This window comes from Peromyscus maniculatus, chromosome X (assembly GCF_049852395.1).
Source record: "Peromyscus maniculatus bairdii isolate BWxNUB_F1_BW_parent chromosome X, HU_Pman_BW_mat_3.1, whole genome shotgun sequence".
Classification (NCBI taxonomy): domain Eukaryota; kingdom Metazoa; phylum Chordata; class Mammalia; order Rodentia; family Cricetidae; genus Peromyscus; species Peromyscus maniculatus.
The window spans coordinates 5,102,386-5,120,936 of record NC_134875.1 but is presented as its reverse complement, the minus strand read 5'-3'; the positions used below and the strand labels follow the sequence as shown (position 1 = coordinate 5,120,936).

The 18,551-nt window shown below is 38.6% G+C and overlaps 1 protein-coding gene across 4 annotated transcripts in view; it reads right to left on the bottom strand.

The window, feature by feature from the left end:
• Positions 1 to 18,551, bottom strand: part of Cd99l2 (CD99 molecule like 2) — a 100,223-nt gene that overhangs the window by 15,698 nt on the left and 65,974 nt on the right. For all 4 annotated transcript variants that reach the window (XM_015992751.3, XM_006973922.4, XM_042268867.2 and 1 more), the window contains 2 exons: positions 1,993 to 2,064; positions 1,384 to 1,470 (listed from right to left, as the gene is read on the bottom strand). In XM_015992751.3, coding sequence (XP_015848237.1) covers positions 1,384 to 1,470; positions 1,993 to 2,064 — 159 coding nt within the window. The remainder of the gene's footprint in view (positions 1 to 1,383; positions 1,471 to 1,992; positions 2,065 to 18,551) is intronic.

Here is an 18,551-nt window from a genome sequence, read left to right as displayed (position 1 = left end):
GACAGTCACTGATGGTACTTGTCAATAAGATTTCAAGTGAAGCCTCTATCAGCTACTGTGAGTCTAGTAGCATCCCACTGCATAAAGACTTTCCAATGACATTGGTGGTATTAGTACCAGATGTGGCTTTTGGTTTTTCATAATAAAGTATGGCATTACACTGAAGTTTGAGAAATCTTCAACAATTAACCTGCAATGTTACAAAACAACAAATGGGCAAAAGTCCATTGAATGGGTGCTATAGTTCAAATAGGAAATAATTCTATAGGCTCACGTGTTGGAACACTTGACCCCCCAGCTTTTGGAAATATGTCACTGGGAACTAACCTTTGAGCTTCACTAGCCTACTTCCTGTCTCTCTCTGTGCTTGCTGAGTGTTGATACAATGTGACCAATTGAGTTTTGTTGGGACCCAATCACTTCTGAAACCATAAGCCGGCCAAATGAATGAATGAACCCCTCCTCCTCTGCTTTGCTTGTCAGGTATTCAGGGCAACTAGAAAAGTAACTAAAGGGTAACTGAGTGAGGAAAAGTTACTAAAACACTTTTATTTATTTATTATTCGGTTACATATCTGTTTTTTTTTTTTTTTTGGTTTTTCGAGACAGGGTTTCTCTATGTAGCTTTGCACCTTTTCCTGGAACTCACTGGGTAGCCCAGGCTGGCCTCGAACTCACAGAGATCCGCCTGCCTCTGCCTCCCAAGTGCTGGGATGAAAGGCGTGAGCCATCACCGCCCAGCTACATATCTGTTTTAATATCCTAAATTTAATTGTATTTAGAGTGTGTGTGTGTGTGTGTGTGTGTGTGTGTGTGTGTGTGCATGTGCATGCGCGCGCGCGCGTGTGTGTGTGTGTGTGTGTGTGTGTGTGTGTAGGCATGCATGTGCCACAGTACACATGTGAAGGTCAGAAGACAGCTTTCAAGCAGCATATTTCAATATGAGAATCTGGTTATCTCCTAGCAAGATGAGCATTCTAGACAATTCCAAGATATGTAAAATAATGCCACACTTCTCAATAAATTGTTTTTATCTTGTCACACATAGTAATTTCTCATAAACTGTGCTATTTGTGTTAATATGTATGGCTTTAGTATTAATCATTTTAGACTGATAATACTGCTTTATTTTAAGTCTTAAATATACAGATGATAAACACTGAGGGATATGACCCACATAGATAAAAGTTATTGAGATTTCAAATAATTTCGGGAATCCCAAGATCAAAAAGTTTCGGCATGACTATTGTACAGTTCTCCTGCAGCTTGAAGTGGCCTAGATCTATAGTACTCAAAATGGCTCTCAATGCTATTACAGGTAACAAGACAGACCCTACCAAGAACTGTAGCACTGGTCCGTAATTTCAAGCAGCTAGGACTTACCTCCTCCTTCTCCTACATTTGGTTTTTTGCCGCCATCTATAACATTTTGATCATCCAAGGCATCAGCCAAGTTTAAATCATCTGGTTCTAGGGACCACAAAACAAAAGAAACAATCACCCACTGTCCTGGGTAGTTTTTATGTCAACTGGACACAAGCTAGAGTCATCTGAAAGGAGAAACCCCATTTGAGAAAATGTCTCCATAAGATCAAGGTGTAGGCAAGCATGTAGGACATTTTCTTAATTAGTGGTTGGTGCAGAAGGGCCCAGCCCATTGTGGGTGGTCCCATCCCTGGGCTGGTGGTCCTGTTTTCTATAAGAGATCAGGCTAAGCAAGCCATGGGGAGCAAGCTGGAAAGCAGCACTCCTCCATGTCCTCTGCATCAATCAGCTCCTGCCTCCAGGTTCCTGTCCTGCTTGAGTTCCTGTCCTGACTTCATTCAGTGATGAACAGTAAAGTGGAAGTATAAGCCAAATAAACCCTTTCATCCCCAACTTGCTTTTGGTCATGGTGTTTCATCACACCATAGACACTCTAACTAGGACACTCAAACAAGTAGGTGATGTAGAAATCCTTCCTTACTTCTCTCCTCAGAGAGCTCATCTTACCCACAGGATTTGGTGGTGCTCTAGTTGTTCCTGGCCTTCTAGTTGTGGTTGTGGCAACATGGTCCCATCTCCCTGAAAATAGGAGGGAAGACAGCAAGAGTCATAGGTTTAATAAAAAAAAAAAAGTATACTTACATTATAGTTTTAAAAGTCACACCAGAATAGAGTACTCTTGTCTTAGTGCTTGAAACCTATATGACCTCATAATCATTTGGAAAAACATGCCAAAGAGATAGAAAAGGTTTAAGTGAGGGAGATTCTGATCACTCTTCTTTATAGGATGGGGACTGAGAAAAAAATGTAGCTCCACATCTCAACACTTGATGAGTAGAGCTATAACATGAGCCCAGATCTCCTGGCCATATGAACTAAGGAGTTCTAGAGCTTAAGCATGATCCCCAAGACCTTCAAACCATGGTTTCCTCCACTATTAATCCGGCAACTGAACTACAGAAAATGCCTGGAGATTAATGGACTGGCATTTTCTATGATGTATAGAGAATTATAAACTGAAAGTGGTTAAAACAGACAAATACACACACACACACACACACACACACACACACACACACACGTACATTTTGTAAATGGTCTTTGACTATACGCAGATTCTTTTAGAAGTATGGGTTCCGCCGGGCGGTGGTGGCGCACGCCTTTAATCCCAGCATGTGGGAGGCAGAGCCAGGCGGATCTCTGTGAGTTCGAGGCCAGCCTGGGCTACCAAGTGAGTCCCAGGAAAGGCGCAAAGCTATGCAGAGAAACCCTGCCTCGGAAAAAAAAAAAAAAAAAAAAAAAAAAAAGAAGAAGTATGGGTTCCTTTTACATCAGTTACATGGCACTCATGAATTTTTCAACAGTTTCTTCTATTAAACTTTAGAATTTGCCATAATTATTCCTATAACTGAAGACATTCTAAGGGAAAGGTAATGACAGTGCTACAGCAAGCACACAAGAGAAAAATAGTATGAGCATAGAAGCAAAGGAACGAAGTTGACCATCTATAAAAATCAACTAAAAATAGATCAGAGATCTAAAGATAAGAACTTTTTAAAAACATTTTGAAAAATATTTGTGACATTATATTTGGAGATATCTCCTGGATATGAAAGTATAAACATCAAAAGAAATAATGGATATGAAATCAAGAGATGGCTCAATGGTTAAGAGCATTGGCTTCTTGGATCCAGATTCAATTCCCAGTACCTACATGCCTACTCATAGTTTTCTGTAACTCCAGTCCCACGGAGTCTGATGCCTTCTTCTGTCCTCCTTAGGCAAAAGACTTTCACGAGGTACACAGAAGAAAACAAAAAAATAAAAACAGAGGAGGTACGAGAGAGGGGGGAAATCAAAACAAAGTGTATATATACTTGACATGTCACAATAAATGACTGGCAAGACAGACAGCTTGGGGTTTCAATTCCCAAGGAGGAGAAACAAGGGGAGAGTTGTTCAGACCATCGAAAATATGAGACTTCAGCTAGATAAGACCTGAAAATAAATCAATGCACCAGCTAAAGATGAAAAATCATATATTATTGACATGGAAAAATCTAGAACATTTTATGAAAAGGGTATTCTTCGCCAATTTAAGATTAAAGGAGAACTCCCTCAGTTTCAGGACTGTTCTCTAGAAAACAGTTAAAGACTGAATTGTCTTCCTGAAAGATCAGGAGCAAAGCAACCTCACTGTCACACAGTGCTGCAAGTTCTATAACTAAAAGAAGAGAAAATATGCAGATTGTAAAAGAAGGAATCAATCTGTCGATATTTGCAGGTGACTTGATAATCTTCACAGAAAACTGAAAAGAATGTAAACATGGGGAACTAGTGAGCAAATTCAGCAGGGTCTTGGAAATGAAATCAATAGTATCAACATGTAATAGTAATGAACATATGGAATCCAAAACCCACCATTCATAAAGTAAAAGAAAACAATATATTAAAATATATACCTTTAAAACAGTGTGAAAAACTATTATATTCAGATAAAGTAAATCTAGGGGTAGAAAGTTATAAAAATATAAATAAATAAATAAATAAATAAATAAAGAGGATCTAAAAAACAGAGAAACATACTAAGTTCATGGACTGGAGAACTCAACAGAGTGGAAATGTCAGCTTCCACACTGATTTTATATATATAAATATATATCATGTATATGTTCAGTGCAAGCCTACAAAAGTCTCACTGATTATTTTTCTAGAAATAGTCAAATCTAAAAATTTTATGGAAAGGCAGAAACCTTAGATTAGCTTTTTAAACACCTTGAAAAGAATAGTGGGATGAATCACTCTACCTAATATTAAGGCTCATTTTATAGTTGCAGTTGTCAAGATGTGGCAGATGGATAGATACACAGGGCAACAGAGTAGAATGAAGAGCTCAAAAGACTTCAGATATGTTCAAGTGATTTTTTTATACATATGCAAAGCAACTCAATGGAGAAAAGAATCTTTTCAGTAAAAGGTGCTGGAATAATTAGACTTCCAAAATAAAAAGCAATGGGTTTCATTTTTATATAAAATCAACTGAAAATGGATGGATTATATTTGCTTAAATACAAAATCATAAAAATTTTAGAGGAAAGTATTTCAGAATTGAATGTTTGACAAAGAGTTCACATATTTGACAACAGAACCATGACCCATAAGAGAAAAAATGGCTAAAAAGCTGGAAAGACCAGTCAAAGTGGTGCATGTCCAGCACTCAGGAAGCTGGCGTGGGAGGACCTTGCACTGGAGACTACCCAGGACTACTTACCAAGATAGTAAGACTCAGTCTCAAAAGAGGGAAGAGGAGGAAGAAGTGGCACAGAAGGATGTGGAGAAACCAGGAAGGACAAAGAATTACAGAAAAGAAAAACAACAGGAAGCTTTAATGGAGTTAAGATTCAGTGGGCTGGAGGTACAGCTCAGAGGTAAGCATACATTTATTTACATTGAGGTCCTAGATTTGTTCCCTAGAACAAAAGGAAACAAAGAAATGGGGAAATGAAGGGAAGGAAAGCTCAAGTTGGCTTTTTTAAAAAAAGTAAACAAAATTTAAAAATCTTTATTTCTGCTATAATCATTAAAAATTATAAATGGGAGAGAAGACATTGCAACTAATACTAAATAAATACAATGGACAATGTATTCCAACAAATTGTACCAAATTCTAGAAGCACACAAACTATTAAGACTTAATTATGAAAAATAAAAATATAAACAGATGAATAATCATTTAAAAATTGAATAATCAAGACCTCCTAACAAATAAATATCTGGGGAACAGATGGCTATAAAAATGAATTCTTTGAAGAATTCAAAGAAAAATTAAAGCTAATCCTTCTCAAATTCTTGCAGATTTGAAGAAGGGGGAATAATTCTAAATTTACTTCATGAGACCAGCATGACCCTCATGCCAAAGCCAGACAAGAATGCCACAAACAAGGAAACTTGCATGAACAGAGGCAAAAAAAAAACATCAGGGAAACATTAGCAGAATTAACAGAATTGAATTAACAGAATTCAACAGCACATTTAAAAGATTACACACCATGATCAAAACTGGATTTATGCCTGGTACACAAGAATTGTTCAACAGAACTTAAATCAATAAATATTAAAAGTATGAAGCATAAAAATCATGTAATCATCTCAGTAGTCATAGAAAGAGAATTTGGCAAAATTGAACAGCTTTTTGATAAAAATTCTCAACACATTACCTCTAGAAGTTATGGTGGTTAATTTCAGTTGGTAACTTGATGAGCTCTAGAACCATCTGTGAGACAGGCCTCTGCCTATGCAGTAAGGGATTATCTTGACTAGGTTAATTGTCTTGAAAAGAACCACCCACAGTGGATGGCACCATTCTTTGGGTGGCGATCCTGGACTGTGCAAAAAGCATGAAGTGAGTTGAGCATAAGTTGTCATCTCTCTCTGCTACCTAACTGTGGATGCATGTGACTACCTCACACTCCTGCTGCTATGTCTTCTCCACCATGATGGGCTATACTCTCTCAAACTGAGCAAAAATAACCCTCCCTTAAGGTGCTTTTCTCAGAGCATTTTCTCACAGCAACTGGAAAAGTAACTAGAGTGAAAGTAATGTAATTAAATCAAATGAAGGCCACATAGGCTAAGGAATCAGGTAACACCACAGTTAAAGGTACAACAACTGAAAGCTTTTCTTCTAACACAAGGAACAAGACAATGATGCCCACTCTACCAATTCTATTCAACACAGTAGCAAGAACAAGAAAAGGCATCCAAATGTGAAGGATGCTAAACTGTATTTGTAGGTAACAGGACTGTATGCATAGAAGATCCTAAAAACTCAAGTGTGGTGGGGCACGTCTCTAATCACAATACTTGGGAGGCAGACGCAGGAGGATCAGGAGTTCAAGGGCAGCCAGAACTATATAAGGAGTTTTAAACCAGCCTGGGCTACAAGAAAATACACAAAAACAGACAAACTGAAAAAAGAAAACCTTGGCGTGTTCATGGTTTTAAAGATACAAGAAGTAGCCATAAGCAAAAGAATATATGTGGCAAAAAGGGGAGGAAGCAAATTTTTTCCCATAGAGCCTGCAATCCAAAAAGATTGCAGCCCTGCTAGTATGATTATTGCAGGCCATCATATTCATTCTGCATTTTTTACCTCAATGGTTATAAGATAAATCTCTCTTGTTTAAGCAACAAGGTATGTGGTCATCATCCCTATCAGGGAAGCAAAAGGAAGCTCACAGAACTTCAGATTTCAAATGACACCCTGGTACCAACTAACATCTGGTTTGCTGCTTTGTAGGAGACACTGAGACAAGAATGTAGCTAAATAGGACCTATGATGGTTAATCCTGATGGTCAACTTCAGTGGATCAAGAAGTACCTAGGAAATGAGTAAATCATACTTCCAGGTGTGTCTGTGAGTGTATCTCTGAGGAACATTAACTAAGGAGGAAAGACCGTAAATGTTAACAGCACTATCACAGAAGAAATAAAATGAAGGAAAGAAGAAAACTCTCCATCTGCTCCACTAAGATAGACAGAAATCACTGATTTATCCTCTTTCAAGTTCAACATGGCACAGGACACCAACATTTTTCAAATACAGAAAAATAAGAAAATTTAAAAAAGGAAGTGGACAATTGATCTTTCATAAGGTAGGAGAGACCAAAAGGATTCAGTGGAAATAGAGAAACCTTACTTAACCTTAAGAGCAATAACTTTCTGGTTTGGGGTCTTACCATGCATTTTAACATCAACCAAGAAAGAGAAAGCAAGAACGCTTACAATAAAAGTATAAGCCAGATGTGGCAGCACTTCATCTGTAACTCCATCACTAAGAGGATGGAAGTAGGACAACCTTTGAAGCAGCTAGCCAGCCTAACCAAATTAATGAGTTATAGGTTCAGTGAGAGAGCCTGTCCCCAAAAATAGTGTGGAGAACAATCAAGGAAGACCCCAAGCATCAATCTCTGAGGCGCGCGCGCGCATGCGCGCGCGCACACACACACACACACACACACACACACACACACGCACACACACGCACACACAGTCATCTACACATAACCAAATGAATATGTAAACACACCACACCACAAACACACATTCACACAAATAAACAATAGGAAGGGTTAGAGGTATAACTTAGTGGTAGACTATTTCCCTACTATATATAAAGACCTGCATTCTATCCCTAGCACTACAAGTAAATAAATAAGAAGAAAAGATAAGAAAAAGAAAGCAAAATAACCAATAGATAAAAGAAGAAACCAAAAGTTAAGACATACTTTGACAAGAATGAAACAAAGCTAGAACTAGCTAAAACTAGTAAGATATTGTCACTGTCACATCTTTGGGGCGTTTACCCACCAACCCCACAGCTTCCCCGAGTTTTCTTGAGTGCAAGCAGCAGGAAATATTAGCTAGAAGGATTTATAGTGGAGAATTTTGCGGAGATAAACAGATAGAAAATAAAGGATAGCCTCGAGAGGGCCTGGAGCCTATTCCAACGGGCCCTGACTGTCTCTGCCCCAGGATTTTTATAGAGATGCCAAGGGGGTGGAGCAAAAGGCCTCCTCCCCACAGCACAACCAAGTGCAGACCATCTCAGACACCTGCACTCAGACCCGTGGTCCTGATCATCCTCTATTCAGACCTGTTGGGTAAAGCCACGAGGAACCCGAGAACAGGCTCCCACACAATCCATGCCTAAGAAGGAAATTCACTGCCACAAATGTTTTAATTAAAAAGAAGAAAGATCTACAATCACTACACCTTAAACTTTCACTTGGGAAACTGAGGGAACGAAACTGAATACAGAATTAGCAGAAGGAAGAAAATGAAGAGTAGAAATACAGAGACTAAAGATCAGAAAAAACACAGTATATCTGAAACAAAGATGGGTTTTTAAAGATCTACAAAATGGACAGTTATTTAGCTAGACTGATTTTTTTAAAGAGAGATATCAGTGGGTATACAAACAATACTTCAGGGCAAGCCCCTTGCCCAGCAGTAGATGGCCAACATAAAACAAACTCAATGGTATTTTTGGAGGTTTTTTGTTGGTTTTGCTGTCGTTGTTTTTGTTTTTGTTTTTTGTTTTTTGTTTTTTGTCTAATATTGACTCTTTGGTCATTTTTTTTCTTACTGATCTTTTGCTTGTATATTATGGTTTATGTTTTTGTGTTTTTGTGGATTTTGTTTCTCTCTCTGTCTCTCTCTGTCTCTCTCTCTCTCTCTCTCTCTGTGTGTGTGTGTGTGTGTGTGTGTGTGTGTGTGTGTGTGTGTGTGTCTGTACTGTGCTTTTTTGAGGGGGGTGTTTTGTTTTATTCTGGTTTGTTTGTTTCTTTCTTTTAATTTGCCTATTTTCTAAAGAAAAAAAAGATATGGAGCTGGATGGGTGAGGACATGAGGAGGATCTGAAAGTAGACAGGTCAGAGGAAACTGTGATGAAAATATATTGTATGGGAAAAACTTATTTTCAATAAAGAGATATGGTTTGCTATTAAAATGAGAAATGGGATTGGAAAGATAGCATAGTAGTTAAGAACATGTACTGCTCTTGCAGAGGAATTGAGTTGGGTTCCCAGCACCCACATTAAACAGCTCACAATCACCTGTAACTTCACTTCCAGAGGATCTTATACCCTCTTCTGTCCTCTGCACTCATGTGCACACATAAATGCATATATATATATATATATATATATATATATATATATTTAAAATAAAAATAAAATCTTTTTAAAATTTAGAAGTAGAAGAGAAGATATTACTACTGACCTAACAGAAATACCAATGATTTTAAAGGAATGTTTAGTCAAAGTATGAACTATATAGTCTGAAAATGGACGACAAATTTCAGAACAGACACAAACTACTAAGAGTGACTCAGGAAGAAACAAAATATGAGTAGACATAAAACAAAAAATTAAAACAAAACAAAAAACCTCCCAGGGCATGGGGAAATTACCTATGCAAATATGGGGAAAAGAATTTGGGTCCCCATCATCCACATAAAATCTCAGTGCAATGGTATGCACTTGCAATCCTGGTGCTGAGTAAGAAGAGACAGGAGGATTCCTGGAGTTTGTTGAACAGACAGTCTAAAACCCAATCAGCAAGCTGAAAGCTCAGAGAGAAACTGTGTCTCAGAAACATAAATAAGAAAGAAATTAAGAAGACAGCTGGGCCGGGCGTTGGTGGTACACGCCTTTAATCTCAGCACTTGGGAGGCAGAGGCAGGTGGATCTCTGTGAGTTCAAGGCTAGCCTGGTCTACAAAGCAAGTTCCAGGAAAGGCGCAAAGCTACACAGAGAAAGGTCCTCTGACCTTCACACACATGCATGTTCCCTCACATCCAGGTGTGCACTCACACACACAAACACATACACATACACACAAAAAATAGAATTAATGACAAAACACCTTCACATAAAGAGAAACCAAGGATCATATGGCTTCATTGGTGAATTCTATAAAACACTATGAATAAAGACCAATGCTTCAAAAAGTCACCCACTACCACATCTGAGAGGGTACTGGCCATTGATGGCTGTTTAGGGAGGTAGGAGCACTTTTCTTTGGAAGTGTGGCTTCTGGTAGGTTGCTCATGCCCCAGGGGATGGCCTCATGCCAATGCACTACTAATTGGACAAACTTGGGAGTTGGGAGGGAGATATGTTATAAGGACTTAGGAGAGGATGGGGGAGGGCATAATCAAGATACATTGTATACACGCATATATTTTTCAAATAATAAATGTAAAATATTTATTAGAAGGGAAGCAAGTCATCCAGAAAATACAAAAAGATAATACTTTCAAATCCATTCAATGAGACCAATACTACTCAGCATTACTTTGATGTAAAAACCTGACAAAGACATCATAAGAAAATGCAGACCTATATCTATTATGAATAAGTATGCAAGATCAACAAAACACAAGAACACCAAATGCAACACAAAGGGTCTGGTGGGTTTATAATCCCAGCCCTGGAGATGCTGAGGCAGTAGATCCCTGTGATTCTGAGGCCACACTGGGATATATACGTACATACATACATACACACACACACACACACACACACATATATATATATATATATATATATATATATATATATATATATATATATATATATATAAAGTACCAGGTCAGACAGAGCTATATAGCAAGACCCTGTGTCAAAATACACTAAGTGAACAAAAAAATGAGTTATATTTCAATTGATTTTTTTTCAAAGTTTCAAAAGCAATTCAATAGAAAGATAGACTTGTGCACAAATAAGCAATTTGGAACAATTTGCTTTTCACAGGAAATAAAAAGATTTTTAAAGAAAAAAGATAGGAAAATCTATGGGACCTAGGAATACACAGAGTTTCTAGCTTTCAGACCTGGTAGCAGAAGCATAATCAGTCAAACCTAGAACTGTTTGCTGCAGAGAAGACTTTGTTAATGGAACAAAAAAGTCAGATAAAGAATAGAAGGAAACCACATGTGTAAGATTTAATGTCTAGAATATGTAAAGACTTCTTAAAACTCAACAGTAAGAAAGTCCAAAGTATGATAATATGCATTTTTGGGACAGGGTTATACTATGCAAATCATCTGTTCTGGAACTCACTATATAGACCAGACTGGTCTTGAACTCACAAAGATACACCTGCCTCTGCCTCCTGAGTGCTGAGATTAAAGCTGTGCACCACCACAGCCCACATGTGCACTTCTTTAGTGTTAACTTTCAATTGTTTAGTGAAGTTTTTTTGGTTTTATGCGCTACATAATAAATGTCAATAGATATAGTCCACACAAAATCACTTGAGATTCTCAATAATTTAGGGAGTATTAAGACCAAAATGTTTAAGTGCCTCTGTTTGACAGTTCTCCTCTGGCACACAGGGCTGTTATAATTAATAAGACAGACTGAGGACTGGATAGGTGATTCCATGGTTAGGAGCACTGACTTCTCTTCCAGGGGGCCTGAATTTGATTCCCAGCAGCCACATGATGGCTCACAACCATCTGTAACTGCAGTTCCAGAAGATCCAAAGACTTCTTCTGGCCTCTATAGGCACTGCATGCATGTAGTGCACAGACATGCATGCAGGCAAAAATACCTATACACATGGAAAATAAATACCACAAATTATAAATAAACCAATAAAATAAAATGAACATTTATAGAAACAGAGCCACCGGAGAGATATAGGGCTAGCCTGTAGTTTCAGCCAATTAGGACTTAACCTCTTCCTCCTGTGCTTGGTTTCTGGCGCCCATCATTTCCATCACTTAATGCATCAGTCAAGTCAAAATTACTTCCTTTAGAGAGCCACAAAGCACAAAGGAAACAACAAACTGATTAACAACTGGGTAAAAGATTAAAAAACAAGCCTGACAAAATTTATTTTTGAGATAGGATCTTACTGTGTCCTGGAATTCACTATGTAGACCAGACTATCCTAGAACTCACAGAGATCTACCTTCCTCTGCCTCCTGAGTGCTGGGATTAAAGGTAGTGGTTTATGCCAGCAATTCCAGCTCAAATACAAGTTGAAACAATACCCATGTTTCATTTGATCATTTTAAATAATGAGTTAAGGTGAATTAAAAACTGTAAAATACATACACAAACATTCCACTTAAATATGTTGGACAAATAAGCATGTGAATCACAGGTTAAAACTACAATGCCACCAAAATGGTTAGAATGCCAACTAGTGAAAATACCCAAAGATGGCTAAGACATAGAGAAACGATCTCTCACAGAATGCTAGAGGGAATGGAGACTAATAGAATATTACTTGAAGAATCAACCACTTCTTATTTTTAAAAAAGTATGCAAATACCACCTGGTCTAGCAATCACACTGTTGGGCATGATTCCTGGAGAAAGGAAAGCTTATACGTACAAATACAGCCACACAAGAAACTCCACAGCAACTTTACTCACAGTAGTCCCAAAATAGAAACAACTCAGACATCCTGCCATACAGAAAGCGCTATGCAAACTTTGGTACCTCCAAACTATGAAAAATTCTTCATCAATAAAAATAAACTACTGATCCATCCAACAAGTTGGATGGATCCCAACTGAATCAAGATACATGAAAAAGCCAATTCCAGATATGGATCTATTTGCAGCCTTCTATACGTTGTTATCCAGTTATGCCAGCACCATTTGTTGAAGATGCTTTCTTTTTTCCATTGTACCCTTTTGGCTTCTTTGTCAAAAATTGCATGTTCATAGGTGTGTGGGTTAATGTCAGGGTCTTCAATTCAATTCCATTCGTCCACATGTCGGTTTTTATGCCAATACCAAGCTGTTTTTATTACTGTAGCTCTATAGTAGAGCTTGAAGTCAGGGACTGTGATGCCTCCAGAGGTTGTTTTATTGTATAGGATTCTTTTGGCTAGCCTGGGTTTTTAGTTTTTCCATATGAAGTTGAGTATTATTCTTTCCAGGTCTGTGAAGAATTGTGTTGGTATTTTGATGGGTATTGCATTGAATCTGTAGATTGCTTTTGGTAAGATTGCCATTTTTACTATGTTAAACCTGCCTATCCATGAGCATGGGAGATCTTTCCATTTTCTGACATCTTCTTCAATTTCTTTTTTCAGGGACTTAAAGTTCTTGTCATATAGGTCCTTCACTTGCTTGGTTAGTGTTACCCCAAAGTATTTTATGTCATTTGTGGCTATTGTAAAGGGTGATGTATCTCTAATTGCCTTCTCAGCTTCTTTGTCCATTGTATATAGGAGGGCTACTGATTTTTTTGAGTTGATCTTATATCCTGCTATGTTGCTGAAGGTGTTTATAAGCTTTATCAGGTCCTTGGTGGAGTCTTTGGGGTCACTCAAGTATACTATCATGTCATCTGTAAATAGGGAAAGCTTGACTTCTTCCTTTCCAATTTGTATCCCCTTAATCTCCTTATGTTGTCTTATTGCTCTGGCTAGAACTTCAAGTACTATATTGAATAAGTATGGGGAGAGTGGACAGCCTTGCCTTGTTCCTGATTTTAGTGGAATTGCTTTGAGTTTCTCTCCATTTAATTTGATGTTGGCTGTTGGCTTGCTGTAAATTGCCTTTATTATGTTTAGGTATGCTCCCTGTATTCCTGATCGCTCCAAGACTTTTATCATGAAGGGATGTTGGATTTTGTCAAATGCCTTTTCTGCATCTAGTGAGATGATCATGTGGTTTTTTTCTTTGAGTTTGTTTATATGGTGTATTACATTGATGGACTTTCATACGTTAAACCACCCTTGCATCCCTGGGATGAAGCCTACTTGATCATGATGGATAATTGTTGTGATGTGTTCTTGGAGTCTGTTTGCCAGTATTTTATTGAGTATTTTTGTCACCGTGCACAAAAGTTAAGTCCAAATGGATCAAGGACCTCAACATAAATCCAGCTACTCTGAACCTGCTAGAAGAGAAAGTAGGAAGGAGTCTTGAATGCATTGGCATAGGAGATCACTTCCTAAATATAACACCAGTAGCACAGACACTGAGACAAACAATCAATCAATGGGACCTCTTAAAACTGAGAAGCTTTTGTAGAGCAAAGGATACAGTCAACAAGGCAAAGCGACCGCCTACAGAATGGCAAAAGATCTTCACCAACCCCACATCTGACAGAGGACTGATATCCAGAATATATAAGGAACTCAAGAAATTAGACATCAAAACGATCAACAGTCCAATTGAGAAATGGGCTATAGAAATAAACAGAGAATTCTCAACAGAGGAAACTCAAATGGCTGAAAGACATTTAAGGAATTGCTCAACATCCCTAATCATCAGGGAAATGCAAATCAAAACAACTCTGAGATACCACCTTACGCCTGTCAGAATGGCGAAGATCAAAAACACTGAAGACACTTTATGCTGGAGAGGATGTGGAACTAGGGAAACTCTCCTCCACTGCTGGTGGGAAAGTAAGCTTGTACAACCACTTTTGAAATCAATATGGCGCTTTCTTAGAAAATTGGGAATCAATCTCCCCCAAGATCCAGCTATACCACTCTTGGGCATATACCCCAGAAATGCTCAATCATACCACAAAAACATTTGCTCAGCTATGTTCATATCAGCATTGTTTGTAATAGCCAAAACCTGGAAACAACCTAGATGTCCTTCAACTGAAGAATGGATAAATAAATTGTGGCACATATACACAATGGAATACTACTCAGCAGAGAAAAACAATGACATCATGAGGTTTGCAGGCAAATGAATGGATCTAGAAAAAATCATCCTGAGTGAGGTAACCCAGACTCAGAAAGACAAATATGGTATGTATTCACTCATAGGAGGATGCTAGATGTGGAACAAGGATGACTGGACTGCTACTCACATCACCAGTGAGACTACCTGGAAAACAGGACCCCAAGAAATACACGGAGAAATGGATGAGATCTACATAAACAGCCTGGACATGAGTGGGAGCAATGAAGGGTGAGGGTCGAGGGAAAGAGAGCGGGAGATCCTAGCTGGATCAAGAAAAGAGAGGGAGGACAAGGAATAGGAGACCATGGTAAATGAAGACCACATGAGAAAAGGAAGAAACAAAGAGCTAAAGAGGCCCACAGAAATCCACAAAGATACCCCCACAAAAGACTGCTGGCAATGGTCGAGAGGCAGCCGGGACTGACCTACTCTGGTGATGGGATGGCCAAACACGCTAATAGTTGTGCCAGAAACCCCATCCAAGGACTGAGGAATCTGGATGCAGACATCCACGACTAGGCCCTGGGTGGAGCACTGGGAGTCTAATTAGTGAGAAAGAGGAGGGTTAATATGAGCAAGAATTGTTGAAACCAAGGTTGGATAAAGCACAGGGACAAATAACCAAACGAATGGAAACACATGAACTATGAACCAAAGGCTGAGGGGCCCCCAACTGGATCAGGCCCTCTGAATAGGTGAGACAGTTGATTGGCTTGATCTGTTTGGGAGGCATCTAGGCAGTGGTACCAGGTCCTGGGCTCGTTGCAGGAGTTGGCTGTTTGAAACCTGGGACTTATGCAGGGACGCTTGGTTCAATCTGGGAGGATGGGACTGGACCTGCCTGGACTGAGTCTACCAGGTCGATCCCAGTCCTCGGGGGAGACCTTGATCTGGAGGAGGTGGGAATGGGGGGTGGGCTGGGCAGAAGGGGAGGGAGGCAGGAAGGGGGAGAACAAGGGAATCTGTGGCTATTATGTAGAACTGAATAGTATTGTAAAATAAAAAAAAATAAATTTAAAAAAATTTTAAAAAAGGCCAATTCCAAAAGATTGTCTGCTTTTTCATCACAATTACATAACCTTTTTGAAATGACATTTTAAAAATGGAAAATAGTTCTATCATGACAGTCAGGGTGTTCGGCCATCTGATCACCAGAGCAGGTCAACTCAGGCACTGTCTCGACCATTGCCAGAAGTCTACGGTGGATGTATCTTTGTGGATTTCTGGGGACCTCTTTAGCACTCTGCTTCTTCCTATTCCCTTGAGGAGGGAGGAAAGGGAATCCGTGGCTAATATGTGAAATTAAGTTAATTATAAAGTAAACATATTTTTTAAAAAATGGAAAATAGATTAATGGTAGCCAGGGATTAGGGAAGAGATGGGTAAAGGAGGATAGAACTGAAGGAAGGCTGGTGTGGTTGTACAATGGGATCATGGAGTAATTTTTTTTTTAATTTTTTTTTTTTTTTGGTTTTCTGACACAGGGTTTCACTGTGTAGTTTTGGTGGCTGTCCTGGATCTTGCTCTGTAGACCAGTCTGGACTCAAACTCACAGAGATCCACCTGGCTCTACCTCCCAAGTGCTGGGATTAAAGGCGTGTGCCGCTGCCGCCGCCACCACCACCGCCCAGCCTGGGATCATGGAGTACTTTTCTGATTAGAACAGCAGATGCACAAACCAAACATGGGTAAAGAGAACATGAAACTTAATCTATGACGACCTGAAAATTAATTATTAGCATTAAGTATAATGGCACATGCTTTAACCTCAGAGGGAGAAGGAGGCAAATTGGAGGCTAGCCTTGGCTACATAGTAAGACTATAAAAAATGAAATAAGTAAAATTTTTCCCAAGCCAAAGCCAAATAAAGTAAAATTTCAATTTTAAAACACTGGGTAAAGACAAATTTGAGAATCATCATAGGGAAACTTAGGAAAAATTAAATTTTGTTTTAAATTGCTAAATGTATTTAAGGTAGTGTGTTTATCAGTGCTGAAAAATTACTATAGAAAAGTAGAAATATAATTTTTATTGAAGTATGGCCTGGGTGTGGTGGTGCACACTTTAATGCCAACTAGGTGCATAGGCAGTTGAATCCTGTGACTTCAAGGCCAGCCTGATCTACATGTTCCAGGACAGTTGGGGCTACATAGTGGGACCCTGTCTCAAAATAAATGAACAACAACAAAAAATAAATAAACAAAATAAACCTTTTCTCTGACACAGAGGCATATTTAAATGGTTTGCAGAATACCCAAAAGTCACAGATTTACGAATTCTCAGCAGCATGAGCCACTTTTCTCTGAAGATAATTTCCCTTGAATTACATAAACCAAGTAACACCTAAAGATTTTATTTAAATAACAACTATTACGCCAACTTGAATATGTATCAGACATTTCCTTACAAATGAATAGACTTTTCTATCACCTAAACACAAACCCTGATAGTATCTGTTTTATTTAATTATTTTACTTTATGTCTGAGTGATCTGCCTGCATGCATATCTATGAAACACTTGCATGACCATAAAGCTGGATCTCCTGGAACTGGAGTCAGTTTTGAGTTGCCTTGTGGTTGCTCACAAAGCCACGTCCCCTGAAAGAGCAGCCACTGCTCTTAACTACTGAACCACCCCTCCACCTGATAGTATCTGTTGTCAATAATAAAATTTGAAATTTAAATCAAAATACAGAATTTTCAAAAACCTTTACTGGTGACTGTAATATGAACATCTTTTCAACAGCTAGCTGATTTTTAATTTTTTGTTCTATTCATTTATTTATTTGAATATTTCTTTATTCTTTGTTTTTTGACAAGGAATCTTGCTATGTAAACTTAGCTACCCTGGAATTTACAATACAAACCAGATTAGCTTCAAACTTTGGGTGATCTCCCCGCCTCTGCCTCCACAGTGCTGTAATTACAGCATATGCCACTATATATGGCTTGCTAAAGGCTTTTTTCCCCCAGTGGGGTGGATGGTAATACTAATCAGTGTGATTTTGAAATATAATATAGTGAAGCATGGGCACTGTGCATTAGTCAGGGTACCAATGTTTCCAAGTGACCAGTGCATGGTGTTATGAAACCATGAATGGGCAGAAGATCCTTTTAAAAAACAGGAGAGTCCAGTGGGGCTCAAAGAAGCTTAGCAAGGATGTATCACAGATATGGTTCACACTTCACACATTTATTCTGGGATAAACAACCACTGTTTGGGCTTTGGTGTCCTTTCTAAGAAGAATGTCTCAACTGATCCCAAACCACATTAAGTTCTCTTTCCTTTTTCTACTGCATATCTACATGAGCCTGGGTTCTCTTCATGTATTCCACTGGACCTCAGGAACTTACAGCAGCTCAGTACAGAAGCCGATATAAGAATCCAGATGAAGCCTGGCATAGTGATGTACATCTTTAGTTCCAGCACTGGAGGTCAGGGGTAAGTCAGAGGCAGGCAGATAGATCTCTGTGAGGTTGAGGCCAGCCTGGTCTACCTAGTGAATTCTGGTCTATATATAGTGAGTCCCATGCTATCCTGGGCTAAATAGTAAAATCCTGTCTCAAAGCACCACACACACGCACAAAGAGTCCAGGTGTATCCTATTCAAGCCAGACATTACAGAAACTCATAAAATAATGTCACTCTTTACTCTAAATTGTGTTTTCACCTTATAAGCAGTTATTTCTCATAAAAGTCCGCTACATATGCTAATACATATGGCTTTTTATTTTCTTTAGATTAATAACAGTTTTAAGTTCTCAGATGAGAAATAGTTATAGATGTGACCCACATAAACAAATTCTCTTGAGATCTTCAAAAATTTAGAGA